The sequence below is a fragment of the Pelophylax lessonae genome (genome assembly GCF_965119305.1).
Source record: "Pelophylax lessonae genome assembly, chromosome: 13".
Lineage (NCBI taxonomy): Eukaryota > Metazoa > Chordata > Amphibia > Anura > Ranidae > Pelophylax > Pelophylax lessonae.
Window position 1 is genome coordinate 129,474,013 of NC_138780.1, and position 24,346 is coordinate 129,498,358.

At 41.2% G+C, this 24,346-nt stretch overlaps 1 protein-coding gene across 3 annotated transcripts in view; it reads left to right on the top strand.

The window, feature by feature from the left end:
• Nucleotides 1-24,346, top strand: part of RGS6 (regulator of G protein signaling 6) — a gene marked incomplete at its 5' end in the record, with an annotated part of 657,279 nt that overhangs the window by 74,706 nt on the left and 558,227 nt on the right. For all 3 annotated transcript variants that reach the window (XM_082275029.1, XM_082275027.1, XM_082275028.1), the window contains one exon: nt 15,762-15,858. In XM_082275029.1, the coding sequence (XP_082131155.1) occupies nt 15,781-15,858 (78 nt within the window). The remainder of the gene's footprint in view (nt 1-15,761; nt 15,859-24,346) is intronic.

Sequence of the window (24,346 nt, forward strand, 5' to 3'; positions counted from 1 at the left end):
GTATCTGTGTGATGCGGACTTGGACTTAGTCCCGTTGGCTGCACGTGTGCACAGCGTGGCGGTGTTGTCTCGCCGCCTGGTTTGGTTGAAATGTTGGTCGGTGGACCAATCTTCACGTAAGACCTTAGCCAATCTGCCTTATGATGGGTCTCGCCTTTTTGGGGAGTCCTTGGATGTGTTGATTAAGGGGATCACCGGAGGTAAGAGCACTCTCTTGCCCCATTTCCCCAAGGCTAAGGGGGCTTCTGGGAAGAAGCATGCTAATTTTCGGCCCCCTCAGGGGTCCTTTCGTGCCTTTCGGTCGCACTACAAGGGCAAACCGTTCAAAGGTCAAGGCTCTCAGAAGAAGCCCTGGTCTGGGAAACAGAAGTCCGGTCAATCCAGATCCGCAGCCCATAACAGTGCGGCCTGAAGGGGCGCCCTCACCCAGTTTTGGGGTGGGGGGGCGCTTGCTCGGTTTTCTTCAACCCTGGTTGGCCCGTGTGCGGGACAGATGGGTTCAGGAGATCGTTCGATCTGGTTACAAGATCGAGTTTCTCTCGGCCGGAGAGCAGATTTTTTCCCTCAAATCTTCAACTGTCTCCAGAGCGTTTACGGGACCTGCACCTGGCGGCTCAGGGAGTGGTGGTTCCGGTGCCTCATCGGGACATATTTCGGGGGTTTTATTCCAATCTGTTCACCGTGCCCAGGAAGGAGGGCAAGGTTCGTCCAATTCTGGACTTGAAGGCTCTGAACCGCTCTGTGCGGGTTCGCATGTTCCGCATGGAATCCCTGCGGTCGGTGGTGGCTGCCCTGGTTCCGGGGGAATTCATGGCCTCCATCGATTTGAAGGATGCGTATCTTCACATCCCCATTTTCGAGGGTCACCAGAGGTACCTTCGATTCGCCATTGCGGAGGGTCACTACCAGTTCGTGGCGTTGCCTTTTGGTCTCGCCTCGGCTCCGCGGGTCTTCACCAAGGTGCTTGCACCGGTTCTGGCATTATTGAGGGCCCAGGGCATTTCTGTCCTGGGGTATCTGGACGACATTCTGGTTCAGTCTGCGATCAGCCAGGGTCTGGAGAAGGACCTGTCTGTCACGATGCAAACTCTGCAGGAGTTTGGTTGGACGATAAATTTTCCAATTTTCGTCTTCCCTACCTGGGAATGATCCTGGACTCGGTGCAGGCGAAGGTCTTCCTGCCGGAAGACAAACTCAGGACTCTTCAGGAGGAAGTCAGGTCCCTCAGGGACATTCCGCACTCGTCTCTGCGGACATGCATGAGATGTCTGGGATTGATGGTCTCGGCCTTCGAGGCGATTCCCTTCGCCCAGTTTCACACGCGGGGTCTCCAAGCGGAGATCCTGTCCATGTGGGACGGGTGACCTCAATCTCTGGATCTTCAAATCTCGTTGAGTCATCGCATCAGAAGAGACCTTCTGTGGTGGCTCCAGTCCCCGATGGCGTCCGGGGGCAAGTCATTTCGTCCTATCTCATGGACGGTAATCACCACGGATGCCAGCCTGTCGGGCTGGGGTGGTGTTCTGGGCGTTCTGTCCGCCCAGGGAACTTGGTCGGAGGGGGAGTCCTCCCTTCCGATCAACATTCTGGAATTGCGTGCGATAAATCTCTGTCTTCGTCGCTGGACGGACCGGCTGCAGGGCTGCCCGGTTCGGGTGCAGACGGACAATGCCACGGCGGTGGCCTACATCAACCACCAAGGGGGCACCAGGAGTGCCCGAGCGGCTCGAGAAGTGGCCGACATTCTGTCTTGGGCCGAGACTCATGTCCCGGCGATAACGGCGGTGCACATCCCGGGGGTGGAGAACTGGCAGGCGGACTATCTGAGTCGCCAGATCCTGGATCAGGGGGAATGGTCTCTCCACCCGGCTGTCTTCCAGATGTTGTGCGCGAAGTGGGGTCTTCCAGATGTGGACCTGTTCGCGTCTCGTCTCAACAACAAGGTGAGAAGGTTCGTGGCAAGGACGCGCGACCCTCGGGCAGACGCGTCGGACGCGTTGGTGGCCCCGTGGCATCAGTACAAGCTGATGTACGCATTTCCACCGATTCAGTTGCTGTCCAGGTTCCTTCGCAGGTTACACTCGGAACGCAGCACGGTGATTCTTGTGGCACCGGACTGGCCTCGCCGGTCCTGGTACGCAGACCTCGTGAATCTGGCGGTCGGCGCCCCGTGGCGTCTGCCTCTTCGAGACGATCTCCTGTCTCGAGTGGCCGATATACCATCCTGCTTTACAGTCGCTGGCTTTGACGGCCTGGCTGTTGAGACCGAGGTCCTGAAGGAGAAGGGTCTCTCCCCAGAGGTCGTTCATACCTTGATCAACGCGAGGAAGTCTTCCTCAGGGAAGGTTTATTACCGTACTTGGAAGGCCTATTTTGCCTGGTGTGAGTCCAGGGGGTTTTCACCCCGCACGTACTCGGTTTCCCGAGTGCTGTCCTTCCTTCAAACGGGTGTCGATCAGCGTTTGGCGCTGGCTACGATAAAGGGTCAGGTGTCTGCGCTGGCCGTTCTGTTTCAACGTCCCGTGGCTTCCAACTCCTTGGTTGGCACTTTTGTTCAGGGAGTGCGGCATCTGGTTCCTCCTAGGAGGGATCCTCTGCCCCCTTGGGACTTGAATCTCGTTCTATCTGTGTTACAACGTGCTCCTTTTGAACAGATCAGGGAGATCTCGTTGTCTATGTTGTCCAAAAAGGTCGCCTTTTTTGGTTGCGATCACTTCGGCTCGCAGAGTGTCGGAGCTGGCGGCTTTGTCCTGCAAGTCTCCGTATCTGGTTGTTCATTTGGATAAGGTGGTCTTGCGACCTAATCCTTCTTTTCTTCCGAAGCGAGTTTCGGAATTCCATCTTAATGAAGATATTGTCTTGCCTTCGCTGTGCGCGAAGCCTAAACGTCCAAAGGAGGTGAGACTACATTCTTTGGATGTTGTTCGGGCGATAAGGGTTTACCTTAAATCGACTGAGTCCTTTCGAAGGACGGACTCCTTGTTTGTTCTTCCAGAGGGTCCTCGGAAGGGCATGGCGGCGTCGGCCTCTACCATCGCCAAATGGATCAGGCAGACCATTGAACAGGCCTATGCTTTGCAGGGGAAGGTTCCCCCTGTGCCTGTGAAGGCGCACTCTACTAGATCTCTGAGTACGTCTTGGGCCTGTCGTCATGGGGCTTCTGTAGCCCAGGTGTGTAAGGCGGCGACCTGGTCGACCGTGCACACTTTCACAAAATTCTACAAAGTAGATGTTCAGGCATCGGCGGATGCTTCCTTTGGCCGCAAGGTTCTTAGTGCGGCAATTCCCTAGGGTCCCTTGTTGGGGACCTCTGGCTGTTGGGATAAGTTTTTTATCCCCTGGTTATTTGTCTTTTCCTGGGTTGTTGCTCCTGTTGAGCAATTATTTTTCCTGTAGCCCAGCTGGTTTCCTTCCTTTGGTAAGGTTCCTTTCTTTGATGCGGAGACTGCGTTGCCTTTCGGCGCGGATGCGTTTCCCACCCCTCATGTTTGCCCTGCTTTGGGACGTCCCCATATGTGACGAATATGAAGAGGCGGCGACTGTCGGAGGACATAAGAGAAAACTGAATTTTTGTAAAATCTTACCTGTAAAATTCCTTTCTCTGAGTCCTCCGACAGTCGCCGCCCCCGCCCCTCTTTTGGGGTTTGGTTGTATACTCTAAAGCTTTTAACATATCCCACCCTCAAGGGGTGGTCCCCTCAGTCAATACCCTCCTACTTCCTGCAACCATATCTCAGTTTCATTGGAATAGCAGTAGAGTATACAACCAAACCCCAAAAGAGGGGCGGGGGCGGCGACTGTCGGAGGACTCAGAGAAAGGAATTTTACAGGTAAGATTTTACAAAAATTCCGTTATTTCAATCAAAAAAAGGGGTACTCACAAACAAGAAAGGAAAATCGGCATGTAAACGGCAATAGAAGCGCACTTCCGGGACGCCGTGCATTCCAAGGGCCGGATATGCGTTCCACAAAGGCGGATGTGGCGTGATGACGCTCTACGTACGTTTCGTCGGAGTGACGTCTTCAGGAGTCTGACTCCTGAAGACGTCACTCCGACGAAACGTACGTAGAGCGTCATCACGCCACATCCGCCTTTGTGGAACGCATATCCGGCCCTTGGAATGCACGGCGTCCCGGAAGTGCGCTTCTATTGCCGTTTACATGCCGATTTTCCTTTCTTGTTTGTGAGTACCCCTTTTTTTGATTGAAATAAAGTAATTTTAAAGCGGTACTACTCTATGTGAGCCTTCTTCCCCCACATATACCTTATACCCGTGGACCCTAACCCCAAAGGATCTTGGTACGCAGGACTCGGGGAGAATATTGGACCACCCTAGTAACCAGAGAAGGGGACCCCAGGATTATTTACCTAAGGCCTGATACCCCTGTAGGGGTGTTCAACTCTGGTGAGTGCGGTCCAAGGGGTGCGGGGAGCACTGAATTGTCACCGACATCCGAGCACCTCTAAAAAATCTCCATTAGAGCACCTGCACTCAAGTCACTTTTTGCTCTCTCTCTTTAAGAAGGGTATTCCATTGTGGGACCACCCTCCCTCCTTTTTGACCATTCTAGTCATTACGGACTTACCAGTACTTGGACTATCGGTGTCAGATTTTAGAGTGGTTTTATAAGATTTTTCATTTATCTTGTGTCTATATTTGATACTATTTATTGTATAGTACCTTGTTTTACACTTCACAGTATTGTATATATTTTTTTTTTATATTTTTCTAACACTTCACAATATTGTATTTTTTTAAGTGGATCCAACTCAATTGATTTTTTACCAATTTTTTATCAATTGCCCTATTTATTAGGCTGACACTACTTACATCAATTTATTTTTATTCACATTTATTCACATTCCATTCACTTTTATTCACATTGGATTTTCCACCTATTTTTATTTCTCCAATCGTTTTAGCACCATCATATACCCCTCACAGGGTTGGATCACTCATTATAGTTAAATTTACTTTCACCAGTCACCTATTTAATGCACTTGACACTTTATTAATATCCACAGTGGAGACACACATCTTATATTTATGTAACATCATTGTAAGACACACGGAAATTTAACATATTTTGGCAGCGCCATACACCTCTCCTGTTATCTTATCATCTTACTATATTTCTAGGAATATAGTGTATAGGTGGGCTGCAGCCAGTATTTATTATAATAGAGGCTTAAAATTATCCTAAGCGCGGATTTCTCATTTTTCAATGCATCAAAAAACACATGATATGTAAAATATCGATTTTTATTGTGAAAAAATATAAAAAGCATCAATATAAACAGTTATCCATCCTATTAAAGTAGTATTACAAACAATTCCTCACAATACCACAAACAATTCCTAAACATGTCTCACTGTATAGCTTCTTCAGGAGAATTATTTGTTTGGATAGTATTCATACATGCTAATGAAAAAGACAAAACATACAAAAATGATTAAATTACTACATCATTTTTTGAAAAATATATTTTTTCTCATAAAAAAAACAACATATTACATTGTTATTACATTTTTTTTGAACAAATGATTGAATTACTACATAATTTTTTGAAAAATATATTTTTTCTCATAAAAAACAACATATTAAATTGTTATTACATCTTTTTTGAACAAAGGAAATGTATGCTTACAATTGCTAGAGCCATTTTCTAAAAGAGCAGCAATCCCAATAGTGGGTGATTTGTCTGTAAACCTCCAAGACAGCCTCAGTACGGGACCTGGGGCTCCCAGTGAGAGCCTAGTCTCTGTGCTGGGTGCACACTGTGCAGCCATAATGAGATGGGCTTTGGCAGCTTCTCCATGAAGATGATTGTCAGAAGAACTCTTACCTGTTTTCAGAAACACTTTAATTAAAGGCAAGATAGGAATCATTGTATATTTTTCCTCTTAATACATTTTTAAGGGGGTCTAACAACAGAAACTCTCAAAACATGAAAAAAATATATAATATATTTTCTTCAATGGATTGTTTATTGTATTTATATACTGTATAATATTGTTTCGCTTTTCTGCTATGTTGTATTTTTTAATTATCTGTATAGATTTTCAGGACTTTGCCATTATTTTCAAGCACAACAAAAGTGTTTAAAGTCTGGTACGTTTCTCTGTAGGCCTCTGAAACAGTACACAGGCTAAATTATAGATCTGAGATGATTGTAGTGTAGTTTATTCCCACTTGTGCTTCACTTATTACTGTAAAAGAGCCCCGCTCTCTCTTTCATTAGATGACAAATTATAGTCACTCTTTACTGCCAAAGAGATCTGCAACACTTTTGAAAACAATGCTTCTGGCCTGCTTTAGATAAAGATATAAAAAGACGTAGCACATTTGACACATACAGATATACAGAACAGGTCTCATACAGTTACAGCAAATTATCTGTTTCCCTGGCAGTCAACCAGTGTCAGATAGTGATGCAAAAGAAAGGACAGCATCTGATTGATGTGGAATTCCCTGCCAAAAGTGGAATCTTATAAAGGAGCCTTTCAAAGGAGGCAGTGGGCTCCTCTTGACTACCGACTGGCTAAACGCCTGGAAACCAGTTGTCTTTCAGCGTAGCTGACTGGTCTTGCAGGAGTGTTATTTGAGCAAGAAGAAAAATGTATTCATATCACAAGTGGCTGCAACAAACAATTGCCCATCTTACTATAGTTTAAGTATTTATTTATTTTCCTGGCAATTACATTTTGCGTACTTCACACAGAACAGTGGGCCAGATTCTAAACAAAAATCTTAAATAAGGATAGTTATAAAAAATACTTTTATCTAAATATTAATTTATTAGAAATCCTGTCTTATTAACATCATCCCCCGTTACATCAGGACTGAAGAGGGAAGGTCAGCGTTGTCCAATCACAGGCTGGGGCAAGTCCTAGACCAGGCAGTATTGTTCAATATGCAGAGTAGTCTGCAGAAAGGTCCAACCGCGTGACATGCTTGAGCTGCGTGAGAGGAGTATTTGGGTCATAAAACTGGCTAAAAAAATTGCACACTGTTGCAGAAAAAAAGTTTAGCTATGTATTTACCTGTTTGCCTATGGTTCAGCAGAAAAGTGCAGAAAAAAAATGATCTGTATGTTGAATAGTTTGTTCTGAATTTTTTTTAAAGTTGAACTCTAGGCAGAGATAAAAGGCACAAATAATTCAATTTTGTAATCATTAATACATTATGAAATGTATTTTTAAGTACAAGCAGTGTGAGTACCTGAATATGGCAGATAAACATACATGTTCGCCAGCACACCATGGATTTTGCACAGCAGTCAAAAGAAACTTTTTATTACAAAGGGTTAACATCACATCAGGATAAGTGCAACGTTTCGGAGTCACACAGGACCTCTTCCTCAGGTATGTCACATGCCTGACAAAGGGGTCATGCTTGACTAAAAAAAGTTGCCCTTATCCTGATGTGATGTGATCCCTTTGCAATAAAAAGTTTATTTGGACTGCTGTGCAAGATTCATGGTGTGCTGGCGAACATGTATGTTTATATCTGATAGATCCAGTGTCCAGCTGGTGATTGCTGCAGCACCCACAACAGATGTGCCTATACCCAGGAGGGTGTGCAATGGGAATATGAACTATTCATTACCTGAATATAACCTCTTACAGTCCCTGTATACCAGGGCTGGAGTGTGAGAGGAAGAAGGAGCATGGAGCAAGTCATGTAATGACAAGACATATACTGATAGGAGCAGGGAGCAGAGCAACAGAGAGATGAGCTAATCAGTGTGCTGCATCTCTTTTCACTGTCTAGTAGCAGGCCGGGGTAGGTCCAGGATTACCTGGGCTCATAGGAAGTGGCTGTAATTATGTCTGCTATTAGATTGAGAACATCTAGTGGCGGAAAAAGTACTGCTGGGAAAATCTTTGAACTAAAGGTAAATATTGCTGCAAAAGCAGGATCTACTATTTTGTCTTTGAATAGGCTTGTAATTTTTTTTTCTCTTATTTTTGGCTGGAGTTTTAATTAGTAGATTCTGTGCATTCCACATGAACTTGCTTAATATGGCTGTTGTTATATATCACTGAAACACAAAGTAAAGAATGCTTAATAATTAGGCTGCCAGATGTATGCTAAAACCTTACTCCTGAATAGTTTTTAGGAGTCGTTGAGGAAGTGCCAGTCAGTTAATCCTTTTATTCTCTGTTGAAACAGCTAACTGTTATTAAGCCCATTCCACTAGGGTTTCTAGACATCTTTGATTTCACAATGGCTTTGATCATGACTGACCTGAAAATGAAAGTCTGCTTCAAAGAGTTCATGGGAAAAAAGCCAAACAATGAAAAATTAGGATCTCTTATAGAAGTCAAAATTTATATATATTAATATTATTATTTATATAGCGTCTGTGTATATACTGTATATCTATGTATCCATATCTATCTGTATATCTATTTATTATATCTTTTAATGTGACAACACTGAATAAATTATAGTGAGTGTACAGCTTGTATAACAGTGTAAATTTTCTGTCCCCTCAAAATAACTCAACACACAGCCATTAATGTCTAAACTGCTGGCAACAAAAGTGAGTACAACCCTAAGTGAAAATGTCCAAATTGGGCCCAAAGTGTCAATATTTTGTGTGGCCCCATCTATTCCAGCTCTGCATTAAACCCTCTTGGGCATGGATTTCACAAGAGCTTCCCAGGTTGCCACTGGAGTCCTCTTCCACTCCTCCATGATGACCTCATGGAGGTGGTGGATGTTAGAGAACTTGCGCTCCTCCACCTTCCGTTTGAGAATGCCCCACAGATGCTCAATAGGGTTTCGGTTTGGAGACATGCTTGGCCAGTCCATCACCTTTACCCTCAGCTTCTTTAGCAAGGCAGTGGTCATCTTGGAGGTGTGTTTTGGGTCGTTATCAAGTTGGAGTATTGCCCTGCGGCCCAGTCCCCGAAGGTAGAGGATCATGCTCTGCTTCAGTATGTCACAATACATGTTGACATTCATGGTTCCCTCAATGAACTGTAGCTCCCCAATGCCAGCAGCACTCATGCAGCCCCAGACCATGACACTCCTGCCACCATGCTTGACTGTAGGCAAGACACACTAGTCTTTGTACTCCTCACCTGGTTGCCGCTACACACACTTGACACCATCTGAACCAAATACGTTTATCTTGGTCTCATCAGACCACAGGACATGGTTCCAGTAATTCGTGTCTTTAGTCTGCTTGTCTTTAGAAAACTGGGCTTTCTTGTGCATCATCTTTAGAAGACGCTTCCATGCAGACCAATATGATGCAGTGTGCGGCATATGGTCTGAGCACTGATAGGCTGACCCCCCACCCCTTCATCCTCTGCAGCAATGCTGGCAGAACTCATACATCTATTTCCCAAAGAAAACCTCTGGATATGACGCTGAGCATATGCACTCAACTTCTTTGGTCGACCATGTCGAGGCCTGTTCTGAGTGGAACCTGTCCTGTTAAACCGTTGTATGATCTTGACAACCGTGCTTCAGCTCAGTTTCAGGGTTTTGGCAATCTTCTTATAGCCTAGGTCATCTTCATGTAGAGAAACAATTCTTTTTCTCAGATCCTCAGAGAGTTCTTTGCCATGAGGTGCCATGTTATACTTCCAGGGACCAGTATGAGAGAGTGAGAGTGATAACACCAAATTTAACACACCTGCTTCCTATTCATACCTGAGACCTTGTAACAGTAACGAGTCACGTGAGACCGGGGAGGGAAACTGGCTAATTGGTCCCAATTTGGACATTTTCACTTAGGGATGTACTCCCTTTTGTTGCCATTATTGGCTGTGTGTTGAGTAATTTTGAGGGGACAGCAAATTTACACTTTTATACAAGCTTTACACTCACTACTTTACAATGTAGCAAAGTGTCATTTTTTTTAGTTTTGTCACATATAAAGATATAATAAAATATTTACAAAAATGTGAGGGGTGTACTCACTTTTGTGAGATACTGTATATTAGGTTCCGGTCTTCACATTTATTGCAAGTTTACAGAGCATTTGGAATATAACCTTGACCTTTGCCTTCTGTCCAGTCCTCTTGTATAAGGCTTCACCTTTCATCAGTGGGGGCAGCGGATACAATTAGTAATCATAGGTTATAAAGTAAGCTTTCCAAGTTTCCAGATTTTCAAAGAACTCTAATTTTGGAGCATGAAAACCTGCAAATATAAAGAAAATGTGTATAATGTTTTATCAAATTCAGAATTGAAATGCAAGTGTGTTGGCGGCAAAGCTTATACAGTATATCCAGCATTTTGAAAGTATGCGGTTCATAGGTTTGCATAGGTTAATTAGAAAGCTGCCCCCAACAACATTATCTTTATGTACTCAACTCAGGAGCCGGCATACATATTCTTTGACTCTGAAAGCTTTCAGTAATTCCTACAAGGCTAGAACAGCATGTGGGGGCTCCTGATTCCCTTACACCGGTGCAGGGGTTAAGAAGCCAAGGGTTTTTCGATTCTCATGAAGAGATTGCACCCACTGTGGTATCAGAAGGTCTTTTATTACACATTTTAAAAAGGCTACACAATAATATTTGCATCTTTTCTTGACTTAAAATCTTAATATGCTTTTTAGAACTTGCATATGTCTTGTTAGAAGGTACATTTTCTGTGTTCAACCAATAATGAATCTTTTTTTTCAGTAATGGATTTGGCTTCTTCTTCAAAATCTCCATTAATTTATTCTTGCTGACATAGAAAATGGTTCGTTTCTACTTCCACTTAAATGCATCAATATTCAGTATATTAGCTTTACCTAAATGATTCTGAAAACCATAGAGGAACATAACAAAGAGCAATTGAGTAACCTTGCAAACAAAAAGGACTCTGAGTACTTGCCGAAAATAACAGAGCTATAAATATGTAAAATAAGATGCTGGCTATATCCAGCTAAAACAATATTTAACAAACCACATGTTTTACCAGTCATTCTAGAAGAGCCAAGTGGCAGGAAACTTTGCATTTAGTTGATAACATTTGTACAACGTGAGCATAAGCATTTCAATGCACTTTTTTCCACTTTATATAGATACCTCCCAACTTTCTGAAACGATAAATAGGAAAACATTTTAGTATATAGGCAAATAACACGTCCCTGCGACAGCCGCAAATAACACGTCCCTGCGACAGCCCCAGTTACACAGACCGCAATGATCTAATATGCAGAAAGCTATTGGCTAAACCACATAGGTGCTTTTTGACCTCTATTTTTCTTATATATTGGCTTTTCAAAATAACAAATGCAGTAATATAGAGGTTGGATAAAAAGTTTAATGCAGCATAACACTTTTGGTAGTTAAAGGGTACATTTTGTATAAAGATGTACTAATCAGACCAATAAGAGGTACAACTGAGGCTGCATGAGGGACTGAGGTATTTTGTCTCAAAAGAGGGATAGTTCCTCCAAATGAAGTACAGTTGGGAGCTATGTATATGATATAGAAAAGGCATCACCAAATGTCAGTCCAAGGAGCAGCCCCTTATGAACAAGCAATGATTGCTTTTGACGATGCATTCCATCCAGACTGATTTCACCTCCTACTCTCCACCCTGTTGTGTAAGATAGGACTGGAAAGAGGGGGTGCAATGTAAAGGGGGTACTGTAATCTGTAGGGGGACTGTAATGGAAATGGAGTGGGCTGTGATGTAAAGAGGGACTGCTGTAAAAGGGAGACATGGTAATGTAAAGATGGGCTGTCATGTAAAGGGGTTGCTTACTATGTACCGGGAGGGCTGCTATGTACTGTAAAGAGGAGGGTTGTGATGTAAAGGGGGGCTGTATTGTAAAGAGAAGCGCTATGGTGTAAATGGATGGCCTGTTATGCAAAGGGGTGCTGTAATGTAATGGGGGTTGTAATTTAAAGAGGGGACTGTGATGAAAAGGGGGCTGTATTGGAATGGGGGAGACTGTGACAAAAAGGGGTAATGGAGAAATAGAACATTTTTGTAATGGTGGGGTGTTGTGATGTGAAGGGGAAAACAAGGACACTGGTATAGAGGGGGGCTTTAATGTCAAGAGGGAAATAAGGAACTGAATCATAGCACAAACATAAGGTTTGGACTTCTGTTGGAAAGAAATTTTACTTGCTGGACACTGTGAATCTTAACTCAATACTCTGTCAATCTGTTGACATAAAACTTTGCACAGTTCATAGCCACTGTTAGATGACTGTATATTGACAGAATGCCTCAAAGCTCCAAAAACCAATAGATCTAACAGTCCTGATGTTGGTCTGTACCAAAGACAGCATCAGAAAATTAGCTGAGCTTAGTCAGTGATTAAGTGACACTGACACTCAAGCAGAGTGGGTGCATACAGCTACAATTAGCAGTTTTACAACTGTTATGCACATTTTAATGTCATGCTTTGTGGAGGACGCGTGGGATAATATCCCCCTTTGCTCCTCCCCCAGTTGCTACATTAAAAGGTAATTTAGGGAGATGAGGAGAGGTGTGGAGGAGATTGGTCAGCACTCAGAGTATTAGACAATGACAGATAAGTAAAGGGCTATGATGTGGAGGAGGAAGGGGGTGTGCTAGAGAATTGACACTTCCCTAGCAAGTTCACATTGTAAGTCAACAAAAAAATTGTAGGAATGGTGCAGGTAGGCATTTATTTAAAGGAAAAGTAGTGCTAAAGTTCTTTGGGCCCTATTATCCTGTGGGACACAAGAGTGCATTTAGTTCTGCACTCCTGTGACTTGTTTTTAGCCAACAGTGGCTAAAGTCTGCTGATGGCTGACATCACTCATCCAGTCCAGCCTCTGGAGAGATCGTGACTTTAATGTTGGGTTCCACCAAGATGCCTGACCAGTAGCTGGCTCAACCTCTCAGCGAGCTGAGCCAGCTGCTTCCGCCCCCTCCACAGCCCAGCGTTCCAGTGAGCACTGGAGGGGCAGAGCAGAGAGCCTGAGACTTGTCAATCACCAGTTCTCTGCTCACTGAAGACCAAGAATCTAATGATTAATTATTTGGTTCTCATTCTTTGAGGACTGGTCCTGTATCCACCTAGGTGAGTATGACCAGGGCCGTCTTTAACACGGGGCAAAAGGGGAAGCTGCCCAGGGCCCAGCCAATGTTGTGGGGCCCATAGTAGCTGCCCGCCAGCTTTTTTTCAGCTGGAGTTCTGCCACCTCCGAGATCTGGCACTGGTCACTTGCTGGCTGCTGAGCTGCTCACTACTGTCACTTGTAAATATAGAAGCGCTGCTTCTGCATTTACAAGTGACAGCAATCCTCTTCCGGCTACCGTTTACATCCCTCCCTGCTCTACACATTGACCTCTATAGAAAAGCAGAAGAGGGAGGGGGCGGGGGATCTACACAGACAAAAGCTCCTCCACAGGCATGCAGTAAGTTGCAGCTGCTCTTCTGCAGCCCCACTCTAATATTTTTTTAGGTGGTGGGGAGGAATGCTCTATATTGAAAAAGGGGGGGGGTGCTTGGGATCCAGAAAGGGGGAAGGGGGCTCAAAGAAAATGTTTGCCCAGGGTCCAATCAATATTAAAGACTGTTCTGTGTATGGCTGTTTTTTTTTTCTTTTCATTCCTGAACTTCTCTTTTAAAATACATGATTTTTCTGTGCTTTTACTTTTGCATTTTTTTTCTCTCCCATAGATTACTGAACTACTACAATGGCTGTGAAATGTCTGGGGCGGCTGTCCTGGGTTTCCCAGCAGGTGCTCTTGGTCTCATGCCTGTGATTACTGGTGATACTCTGGGGCTACAGTACCCATTGTCCAGTATGTTAATGTTATCTTCAGCATAATGTCTCTTCTAGAAGGGGGAAAGGGTGCGAGGCTAAATGACCAAAGTGAATAGCAAATACATTTACTGAAGATTTCTCCCTGTTGAGATGCTTTCCCACTGATCAGTTTTTGATGAGCTTTTGTTCAGCTTAAGGGCCATTTCACACTGATCAGCTTTTGATGCACTTTTCATGAGCTCTTAAAGCCTTCCCATTGACAAAGGGCCCTTTTACACTGATCAGTGTGTAAGTTAAAAAAACGGAAGAAAAGCGGAAGAAAAATGAATCTCTTTAAATCCTATGGAACTCTTCACGCTGATCAGTTGTGTTTCCATTGCATTTTTAAAAGTCCTGCTTGCTGCATTTTTGGCGCACGTTTCGTGCGTGTTAAGGTGGTAGGAGCAACTCAAAACAGGTAAGTTGTGACAGGGATAAGATAAAACAAGTAATGGACAGAATCAGACATCATAGCCATTTTATTAATTACTGTATGAGGAAAGGTCCACATGGGTGAGGCAGTCCAAAAGGAAGTGAACACAATCAAACACAATCATGTCTTTGAGCGGACCCAAAATGGGACATACACTATATTGCCAAAAGTATTGGGATGCCTGCCTTTAGACACATACAAACTTTAATGGCATTCCAGTCTTAGTCTGTAGGGTTCAATATTGAGTGGGCCCTCGCTTTGCAGCTATAACAGCTTCAACTCTTCTGGGAAGGCTGTCCACAAAGTTTAGGAGTTTGTCTATGGGAATGTTTGACCATTCTTCCAGAAGTGCATTTGTAAGGTCAGGCACTGATGTGAACCAGAAGGCCTGGCTTGTAGTCTCCGCTCGAATTCATCCCAAAGATGTTCTGTCAGGTTGAGGTCAGGTCTCTGCGCAGGCCAGTCAAGTTCCTCCACCACAAATTCGCTCATCCAGGTCTTTATGAACCTTGCTTTGTGCATTGGTGCGCAGTCATGTTGGAACAAGAAGGGGCCATCCCCAAACTGTTCTAACAAAGTTTGGAGCATGAAATTGTCCAAAATGTCTTAATATGCTGATATCTTAAGAGTTCCCTTCACTGGAACTAAGGGGCCAAGCCCAACCCCTGAAAAACAACCCCACACCATAATCCCCCCTCCACCAAATGATTTGGACCAGTGCACAAAGCAAGGTCCATAAAGACATATGTTTGGGGGTGGAGGAACTTGACTGGCCTGCACAGAGACCTGACCTCAACCTGACAGAACACCATTGGGATGAATTAGAGCGGAGACTTCAAGCCAGGCCTTCTTCACATCAGTGCCTGACCTAAAAAAATGCGCTTCTGGAAAAATGGTCAAACATTCCCATAGACACACTCCTAAACCTTGTGGACAGCCTTCCCATCAGAGTTGAAGCTGTTATAGCTGCAAAGGGTGGGCCAACCCAATATTGAACCCAACGGACTAAGACTGGGATGCCATCAAAGTTCATGTGCTTGTAAAGTCAGGCGTCCCAATACTTTTGGTAATAGTGTGTGTGTGTGTGTGTGTGTGTGTGTGTGTGTGTGTGTGTGTGTGTGTGTATATATATATTCATGGCAATTAATTGATTTTGAGCAAATTTACCTGGATTAAGCCTCATACTTTTTAAAGGTACAGTAATATGCAAGAAGTACAACCATGCTCAATGTAGCTGATAATTGGTTTTAACACTAGAGATATACTGTATATACAGCATCCTATATTTATCTGACTGAAATGTTTTACAATTACATCTTTTACACCTCAATATTTTTCATAAATAAAAAAAATAGGAAAACACTCCTTTCCATTTCCTTTAAATAAAATACAATATACATAATCCATAAAAGTTTAATCAGTAAAAGAACCGAGCACAATATCATCCAGCGCTTACCTCCTCCTTCACAGCATTATGTGTTTTACAAAGTACAAATGAGATTAATATCATGTCAGCGTATTGTGAAATCTGTTTTCTTTGACTTGTCTCATGTGCCGCTCTGCATTTATTATTGCAGTGTCAGTGAAAAATCAACCATGGCTCTTTCTTCTGATTCAAGTGTTGGAGTTACAGATCCAGAGGATAACACTCCAAATATGATTGTCTACAGAAAAGTAAGAGTCTTTCTTTTCCTTATGCTCTCTGCTGAAATTTATTAAAACCTTGTGATAATATGATAAAAATATTGATCTATCATTACTATTTTTAAACTGAACTCAAGAAAAGAATTGAAATATGTTTAAATTACTTGCTTTACCTACCAAAATATATGTAATCCCTAAAGCCAACATTTTAACCGACACACCTCTGCCGCACTACTTAGCTGGGAGGGTCACAACACTGACTTTTTCCAACTTTCAGTTTTTTTTTTGTCACCTGTTGGCCATTGGACAATGCATCAGGTCTATGATGATAAAGATTTATTGTCTATTAGGGAGGCAACTGACATAGGATACAGTGGTGGTGTTTGCCAAGCTATGCAGTGTGTTTATGTATATATATTAAAAAGCTGGCAGGACAGAACTACAAATCTTTTGGCAAGGAAAGTTTGACGTATATATTATTTCAGTCAAGTGTTTGCTTGGCTGGAGGCCCACTTTAAATACTAAGTTGACCTAAAATTGATAAATCACTGGTGGTTGAATCACTTAGTGGCTTCTCATTTCTCTTGTGTTCAGGCGGCCTGTTATGCCCCCAAAAGGTACCTGCATTTGCCCCCCTCACCTCCTCTCTGCAGTTATAACAAAGACTAGTAGAGCCTCATTTTCCATGCTTCTTTCTCTGAAATGTGAAAAAACAGTTGATACTTTTGTTATTGCCATTGCTGATGGACAGAGCTAGGAACCCAGGTGTAAAAGAACCCTTGCTACTGGACTCCTAAAGTAAAAAAAGAAATGTTTTCTAAAGATTTCTTGCTGTCCTTAGAAGCAAAGAATGAGCTTTTCTTATACTTTCAACCCATGGTCTGTACAAATGACTGTTGGATTTTTAATGGCTACTATATGGGACTTGTGTAATGCAATGAATAAATAGCAAAATAGTTTTGTAGGAACTTACTCTCTAATATGTTTAAGACTCCGGCCTTGTTTTTTTTCAGTTGAGTATTGTAAATGAAGGCCTATTGACACAAAGGGTTTGATTTGCTAAAGATAATTGGGCTTTTCACGTCGTAAGGCAATTTGCACTTTGCAAGGGAATTTGTTCCAAAGCTTGGTGAATGGGGTGAACTTTACTTTGCAAAAAACACCTAGTCATGTGCAAGAAAATAAGAAAACATAATTTTTGCTTGTGCATGACTAGATGATGGAAAGACAGCAAAACGTCACTGCATTAACTAAGTTCTGGAGTTATTTCCCCTTGCACAGTGCATCTTTCCTTGCAAAGTAAACACCCCGATTTTCTTTATTAAATCAACACCACATAATTAGGACCTAAAGCTAAACTCCAGTAATGATCTGTATTCCATACTTCCATTTATCCAGCTTGGCATGATATAAGTAAGCACATTTCATGCCTGATGGGTCACTGGGGAAGCTAAAAAAGTACTGTAATAGTCAGCGCTACTACATTGATGGTCGACTTCCAGAGAAGCATTTCTGGTATAGCGGTCCTAGGTCATTCTCTGGCTTTCTTCTATTACTTTCTATGATTGAAGCCACTAGCCTACCTTAGGCGAATGTCCCCTATTAGGATTGGCCACCTAGGGAAGGAGAAACCCGCCTTTTTTGTTCATTGGAGGGACTTAACTACACACCATGGAGCCAGTGGGAAGAACATAAGGACATGGTTCAATACCACTTTTTTCATCGTTCAATAAACAGATCTTGCTGATTACACATTATGTGCAAAAAAGCTATCAGCGCAGATATGTGAAATAAATAGAAAAAGATTTTTTGAAAAAAATATCCGGCAGCCACCACCAGATAGTGTTATCCACTTCCACAATATAAGTAATTCAAAACAAACAGGTGCTCCGCCAGAAAAATGAATAGTGAATATGTCAAAAACAAAAAATTATATGTATAATGACAATATGTGTAAATAATAAGCAAACTCAATGACCTTAAATCATAAGTGCTTCCCAATATCACACAAAAAAAAATTCAAAAAATAATTAAGTGTCAATAAATCAATATGTGCATACTCAAAATCATGAAATTAAATGTCCATAAATAGGTGCATTCTAATCCTCAAAGAAATGGCCACCACAGACGTGATTAATATATTATATTGTGCTTCACTCCACCGCCACCAGAGATCAAAGCCTCTCACCTTAAGATTTGACCCAGAACACTGAGTCAAAAACAGCTTTTTTACCCCTCTGGGGTCACAGGCAGATGTCACCAAATGGTAAGGAGGTCTCAGGCGGATGCACAGGGACAAGGTAACAGCGATGGTGCCGCTTTCAATGTAATACAAGGTGTTCACTCACTTGTCACTTGGCACTGTGGCCATTCATAGAACACCTTGTATTTTTTTCAATGAATACAAGACATTCTCTGATTTAGCAAGGTATAGATACTAATGTCATCGCCCCTTCTCCACCCTGTCCAGTCAGAGAACACCTTGTATTGATTGAAAAAAATATAATACATGTTATGATTGGCGGCAGTGCTGAGCAAGCAACACTCTGTATTCTGTATGTAGAAGGGGAGCCGCTCGCGTAGAACCCCTGCAAGACCTGGATAACTGCAGCTATCACTGTAGCAGCCCTGACTACTATAAGAGATTTCCACCTTCCCCAGTGGCCCATCTGGTAAGATATGGATACTTACATTGTGCTTAGCTGGATCAATTTAGGTAAGCAGTCCAGATCATTCCAGGAATTCAGCGTTAAGAAATTGATCACGATCATGTTGCAATCATTTTCAGCTTTTGTTTTCTTCCAATTTTTATTCCGCATTTGATATATCCTAATGAAGTATTGGTAAAATGTTGTGATTGTTCTTGGATACTGTGCATTTAGTTATTTTTCTTTAATACATTCATGGACTGTATTCCGAAGTATATTTTTATTCAAGTGTTACATTTGTTGTTTGCACAGTTTGGTTAAATCTTGTCACATCATTTTATGCATCTTCCTTTTTCTTTTTGTTTTGCTTTAGATGTGCATATTTCATACTTATTATACTTTATAGTTTTTATCTATTGACTGATTTGAACTGATGTTTGTATGACATTTTTATGCTGGCTAGATTGTATCGTACATGCTATGATAGATGGACAAGAAGCCATCAGATTATTTACTCATTACCAGGGCATATTTCAACACATTTCAATCCTCAAACATTTTTCAATGTCAAATCAAGGAGTTGGCATGTGTAGCAAATCATTGCTTTTCCTGTAATTGTGACAGTTTACATGGACACATCAGAACAACCATACAGATTATATATTTCAGCATGTACTGCAGTGGCCTACTTTCTCTATGGTGACTCTTGGGGAGTGTGTGTGTGCGTGTGTGTGTGGTGAAACCCTTAACCGTTTCCTGACTATGGGTATTTTGTGCCTTCACTGGTAGCTGAATCATTTAGTGGCTTTTTTTTTTTTTTCTGTAAGAATTCCTACAAGAAATAAAACCTGTGATTGAGACTGTTAAGGAAAAGAACTTGTCATAACGAAAGAAGGAATATCATTGCTGGTATTGTGAAGTCTTGGAAACCAATAGTCTCTTTACTTCTTCTGTCCAAATGCAGATCAGGGTACTGTTTTAAAACAAGGAACTTCTGACATTTTTGGTCTGAACACTGTTACTAACTTTTCTTTTAAACTGGGGAAGGATAACATGCAAATAGTATGTTATTCAGATCGTGACACCCTGAAAATAAATATGTAAGGAATATACTAGTGTATATGCCCCGCGCCATGTGTTTATTTTATAAATATGTGAATAAATATTAAAAATAATTCTGTGAATAAAAATTGATTGTGAATAAAATATTAAAATTGTGTATATTCGTAGCAGCTGCTATAGAAGATAAAATATGTTTGCAGGTAAGTAGTCTGAATGACTACCTATAGCGCTTGCTTTAAAATAATTGCAATTAAAGTGAATATACTAAATTTCATAAAATTGATATTAGTGACAAATATAATAAGTGTAAATAATAAATCTTATTTCATATAACATTAATAATTGTAAAAAATCCAAAGTAAAAAAGTCCAATAAATATGCAATATAAAGTGAGTCCTTTGTGCAAACTTCCAAATGAAAAGTGCAGTATATATGCAATATAAAGTAAGTCCTTTGTGCAAACTAAAAGTGCAAGTGCTCAGTGCGATGATTACTCAATCCACTCAGTAAAAATCCTTATATTTATAATGTCAATGTGACAGAGGTAAGATTCAATCACTTACCAGATGTTGGGGGTCATGTATGCCTTATAGCACCACGACCAATCGAGCTTGTATAGCCGTCCAGGCTAAAATGGACTCTCCTTATGGCTTGCTCCAGGTAGATGAGATGGTGGGATCCCCCTCTGTCTCCTCTCCTCTCGTTGCATATATACTGCACTTTTCATTTGGAAGTTTGCACAAAGGACTCACTTTATATTGCATATTTTTTGGACTTTTTTACTTTGGATTTTTTACAATCAGTAATGTTATATGAAATAAGATTTATTATTTACACTTATTATATTTGTCACTAATATCAATTTTATGAAATTTAGTATATTCACTTTAATTGCAATTATTTTAAAGCAAGCGCTATAGGTAGTCATTCTGAAAATAAATATGTTTACGTATCATCTTCAGCTATGTTGGGCTGAATAGGAAAGAATGTGAGGAGCTCCTGCTGCTGACTTTCAAATCTTATGCTGGTTTGGATGTTAGAATTTCAGTGACAACATAGACATATGCAGTAGTTATCATAATGTTATAAGGGGAATTATTAAGCTCTTTACTATGTGACCATTTTAAATACTACTTAGGTAGTGTTTAGTGATTTACAAAGCTTTCCAGAAGTTATTTATTGGTTGTCCTTCGAGAAGAGTCTGACCAACTGCCCATAACTCCCACTGATTAAAATAAGATCTATAGCTGGAATAAACAGTGTCATCACTTAATGGACTTTGATGAATCACCGCTGGCGTGTTAATATTATTAGATTAAAAGCTCTGTTGACAGTGTGATAAACCTATATGTTTATGCTCAACAACAACCAGCATCTTATGCAGTTAAGTACATCATCACTATAATAAACGATGCATTGAACAGGATTGTACTTTCTCTGGTAAATGCATAGGGGTTGATTTACTAAAAACAAAATCTGGTGCAGCATTGCATAGAAACCAATCAGCTTCCAGGTATTTTTGTCAAAGCTAAATAGAACAAGTGAAGTTAGAAGCTGATTGGCTACCAAGCATAGCTGCACTAGATTCTGCATGCTCCAGTTTTAGTAATTCAACCCCATAGACTTCTTAGCTTTTTGTAGACTAAAGAGTATCATATACAAAAAGCATGACTCCTATTTTAAAAATGCTAGCTGCTTGGTTTTAATACTGATTGCTTTACTTTCTGAAACACATGTAAAAATAACCCCACTGTGTTGATGGAGGATTTCGGCTCTCATAGGTCAAAAGAGGTTTGACAAAGTTGTATCAAGGTGTGATCTTAACGGTGGAGCTGCTCTTCTAATCCTAAACAATCTAGTATTAAAAGTATAAAGCAGCAATATGACCTTGGTAATACATAGCGCTGCTTTATAAATGGACCCCTTATTGCTGCCACATGGGCAGAGAGAAAACTCTGGTCAGTAACAGGTGTGCTGTACAGTGAGTTTCACATCTCACACACTCCTGATTTCTGCCAGTAGCGGACACCCTCTTGATGTCTGTTAGAAGCAAATTACCATTTTCATAAAGCTATGCTCTGATTACCACATGTTCAACTGTTAAAAATTACATGTTTTGAAGCAATGCTTCACTTCTTTATCAGGAAAAAAATATTGCCTATATTGTTACATGCTTACTAACATGATACTCTTTTTTTCAGCAACGCATTTACAGGATAAAAATGCCCATGCATACTGTACTTAAAGGTGCCCATAAATGCAAAATTCTATAGCATTTTATTTTTGCATTAGACCAACTATCAATCCTTGTATGGGGTGCAAACATATCAGAAAGTTTCTAGCCAAATAGAACAGAATGATAGATACAGTTGTGCAAGAAGCAAATTTGCATGTACATATCATCAATACTATCCTGGTCTGTTCTCCACAAAATTCAGTTAACCATCCCCACGTGCCACATGTTCAGACACAGGCCTAACAAGCTCAGTATTTAGACATGTGATATCTAATACTTTCCTCTCCACATCAGAAGTTGAGAAAAAGGGACATCATTGAAAGGGAAAAAAAGCATGGTGGGTGTGGGTAAATTGCATTAGCTATTGCTCATGGCCTAAAGGAACATGGTTGAATATAGTTTAAACCTACCTGCAGTACACATTGCACACATATACTGCAGCCTGTGCACCAGTGTTAATTTCGTCGACTAACACAATTCAGATGACTAAAATACGACTAAAACTAAAATGGCATTTTAGTCTTAAGATTAAAATACGACTAAAACTAAAATGGCATTTTAGTCAAAAGACTATAACTAAAACTAAATCGAAATTTGCTGCCAAAAATTAACACTGGTGCATGCTCAAAGCATAAATAATAACATATTAGATTTTTCACTCCAGGACCAGCAGTAGTATATAATGAGTTTGGAAATTGTAGAGAAATGCTTAAATAATGCATTACAAATTACAATTGAACTACACCCATTTGATTATAGATGACTAAAATGAGTTTTAGTCGACTAAAATGTAGGGCGTTTTAGTCGACTAAAATATGCTGGAGTTTTAGTCGACTAAATACGACTAAAACTAAAACACTTGCAGAAGACTAAAATAGGACTAAAACTAAAATGCCATTTTAGTCCTAAGACTAAGACTAAAACTTAATTGAAATTTGCTGCCAAAATTAACACTGCTGTGCACCTCCAAAATACTCCTTAACTACTGTGCCACAAATGAGAGTTTAACAGACACACAAAAAGGATTGTCTTTAAAAAATAAAACAGAATATGGACAAAGGACTAACACTTTGTCTGAGCCTACCTTAAAGAAGAAATTCAATAAAATAGTTGGAAACTACTTGCAACCAGCAGCTGTTGAGACAACTGTTAAGCAATGTACAGCAGTAAGCACTGTGTTATGTACAACACAATGTATAGAGTGCAGGGGTCAGCAGTATGTTTCATAGTCCTTCTTTTATTGCTGGTCAGCAAGAGGAGAGGATGATCAGTGTCTGTTGTCAGTGAGAGGAAAACATGGCTGCAATTCTCAAATGTTGGTGGTCAAGGAGAGTAAAATAAATTGCCTGACATTCCGAGTTAGTGGTCAATTGGAGAAAAAAATTCCCAAGTGGTGTTTGGTAGCGGGAGAATGGATTAATGGTGCTCAGTGGAGGGAGAAGAGGGACATTGGTTCTCTGTGAAGGAGAAGGAGCATTGGTACTCTGTGGAGGGAGGGGGGGGGGGGAATTGGTGCTCTGAAACTTAAATGCCCTTTGAATACCAGTGCTCTGATTGCTGCATTACTTTGTAGTTTATCAGGGAGCTGAATATTTCAGATAATGGCAGGCTATAGGGCTTACGATGAAAGTCTCAAATTCATTTGTACCTTGTAAACCATAAGAAATCTCTCTCTTATAAGATCCTTAAATATACTAAAAGTGTTTTATTTATGAGCTAGCATATGTTACTGTTTAGCTCATAAAGTTACAGGCAAAATAACCCAAAATGCGATATAAAAAATAATATGGGAAAACAAAACAAGCACAAATAGCTATCAACATCTTAGCAAGGGCATATGCTAGTCCCGGCAGCAAAAAATCAGAGCAGACAGAGCCAGGAATAGTTTTCAAAGCAGGGATTTAGGTCTCTTTCCCACTGGTTCCCTATAATGGGCTCTAGATCTGTCCTTGCACAGATGGCAGCATTTTAACTACATAGCAGAAATGACAGCCTAGGAGAATGCAAACATCGAGGGGATAGGTTAACTGCAGGGTGTTGATTGAATCCAAATGACACTGAAGTGTTGATGTAACACATGGTGGCACTTGGATAGTATATGGTAGGAATAAATGTGCCACCGTCCATTGATACCTAAGGGTTTATTTAAAAAATTGGTGCAAAGAGCAACAATTTGCTGCAGCAAAGAATAACTAATTTGAAATTGCATTTTTGCTCAATAGTTTTTATTGGAGGTTTTCAAAGCCTTATTTTTTTTTATTTCATTTTGGGGGTTATAACCCCGGCTGTTTTTTTATTTTTTTTGCCATCTGTTCCCCATTGGGGAGATTTACCTTCACTTCCTGTCCATTGCCAAAACAGGAAGTGAGAGGACCCCCATGTCACCAGAGCTAGTGTCCCCATTGGAGGATTTTCCCTCTATTTATTTTCTGGTGACAACCCAAAATTTAGGATTTTCTTTTTCACTTTCAATGACAATGGTAAACAGGACAAATAGAGAGGGTGAATTTCCCTAACAGTGGCACAGACAGCAAAAAAACTGACATGTGTTCTAATCCCTCTCCGCTTTATC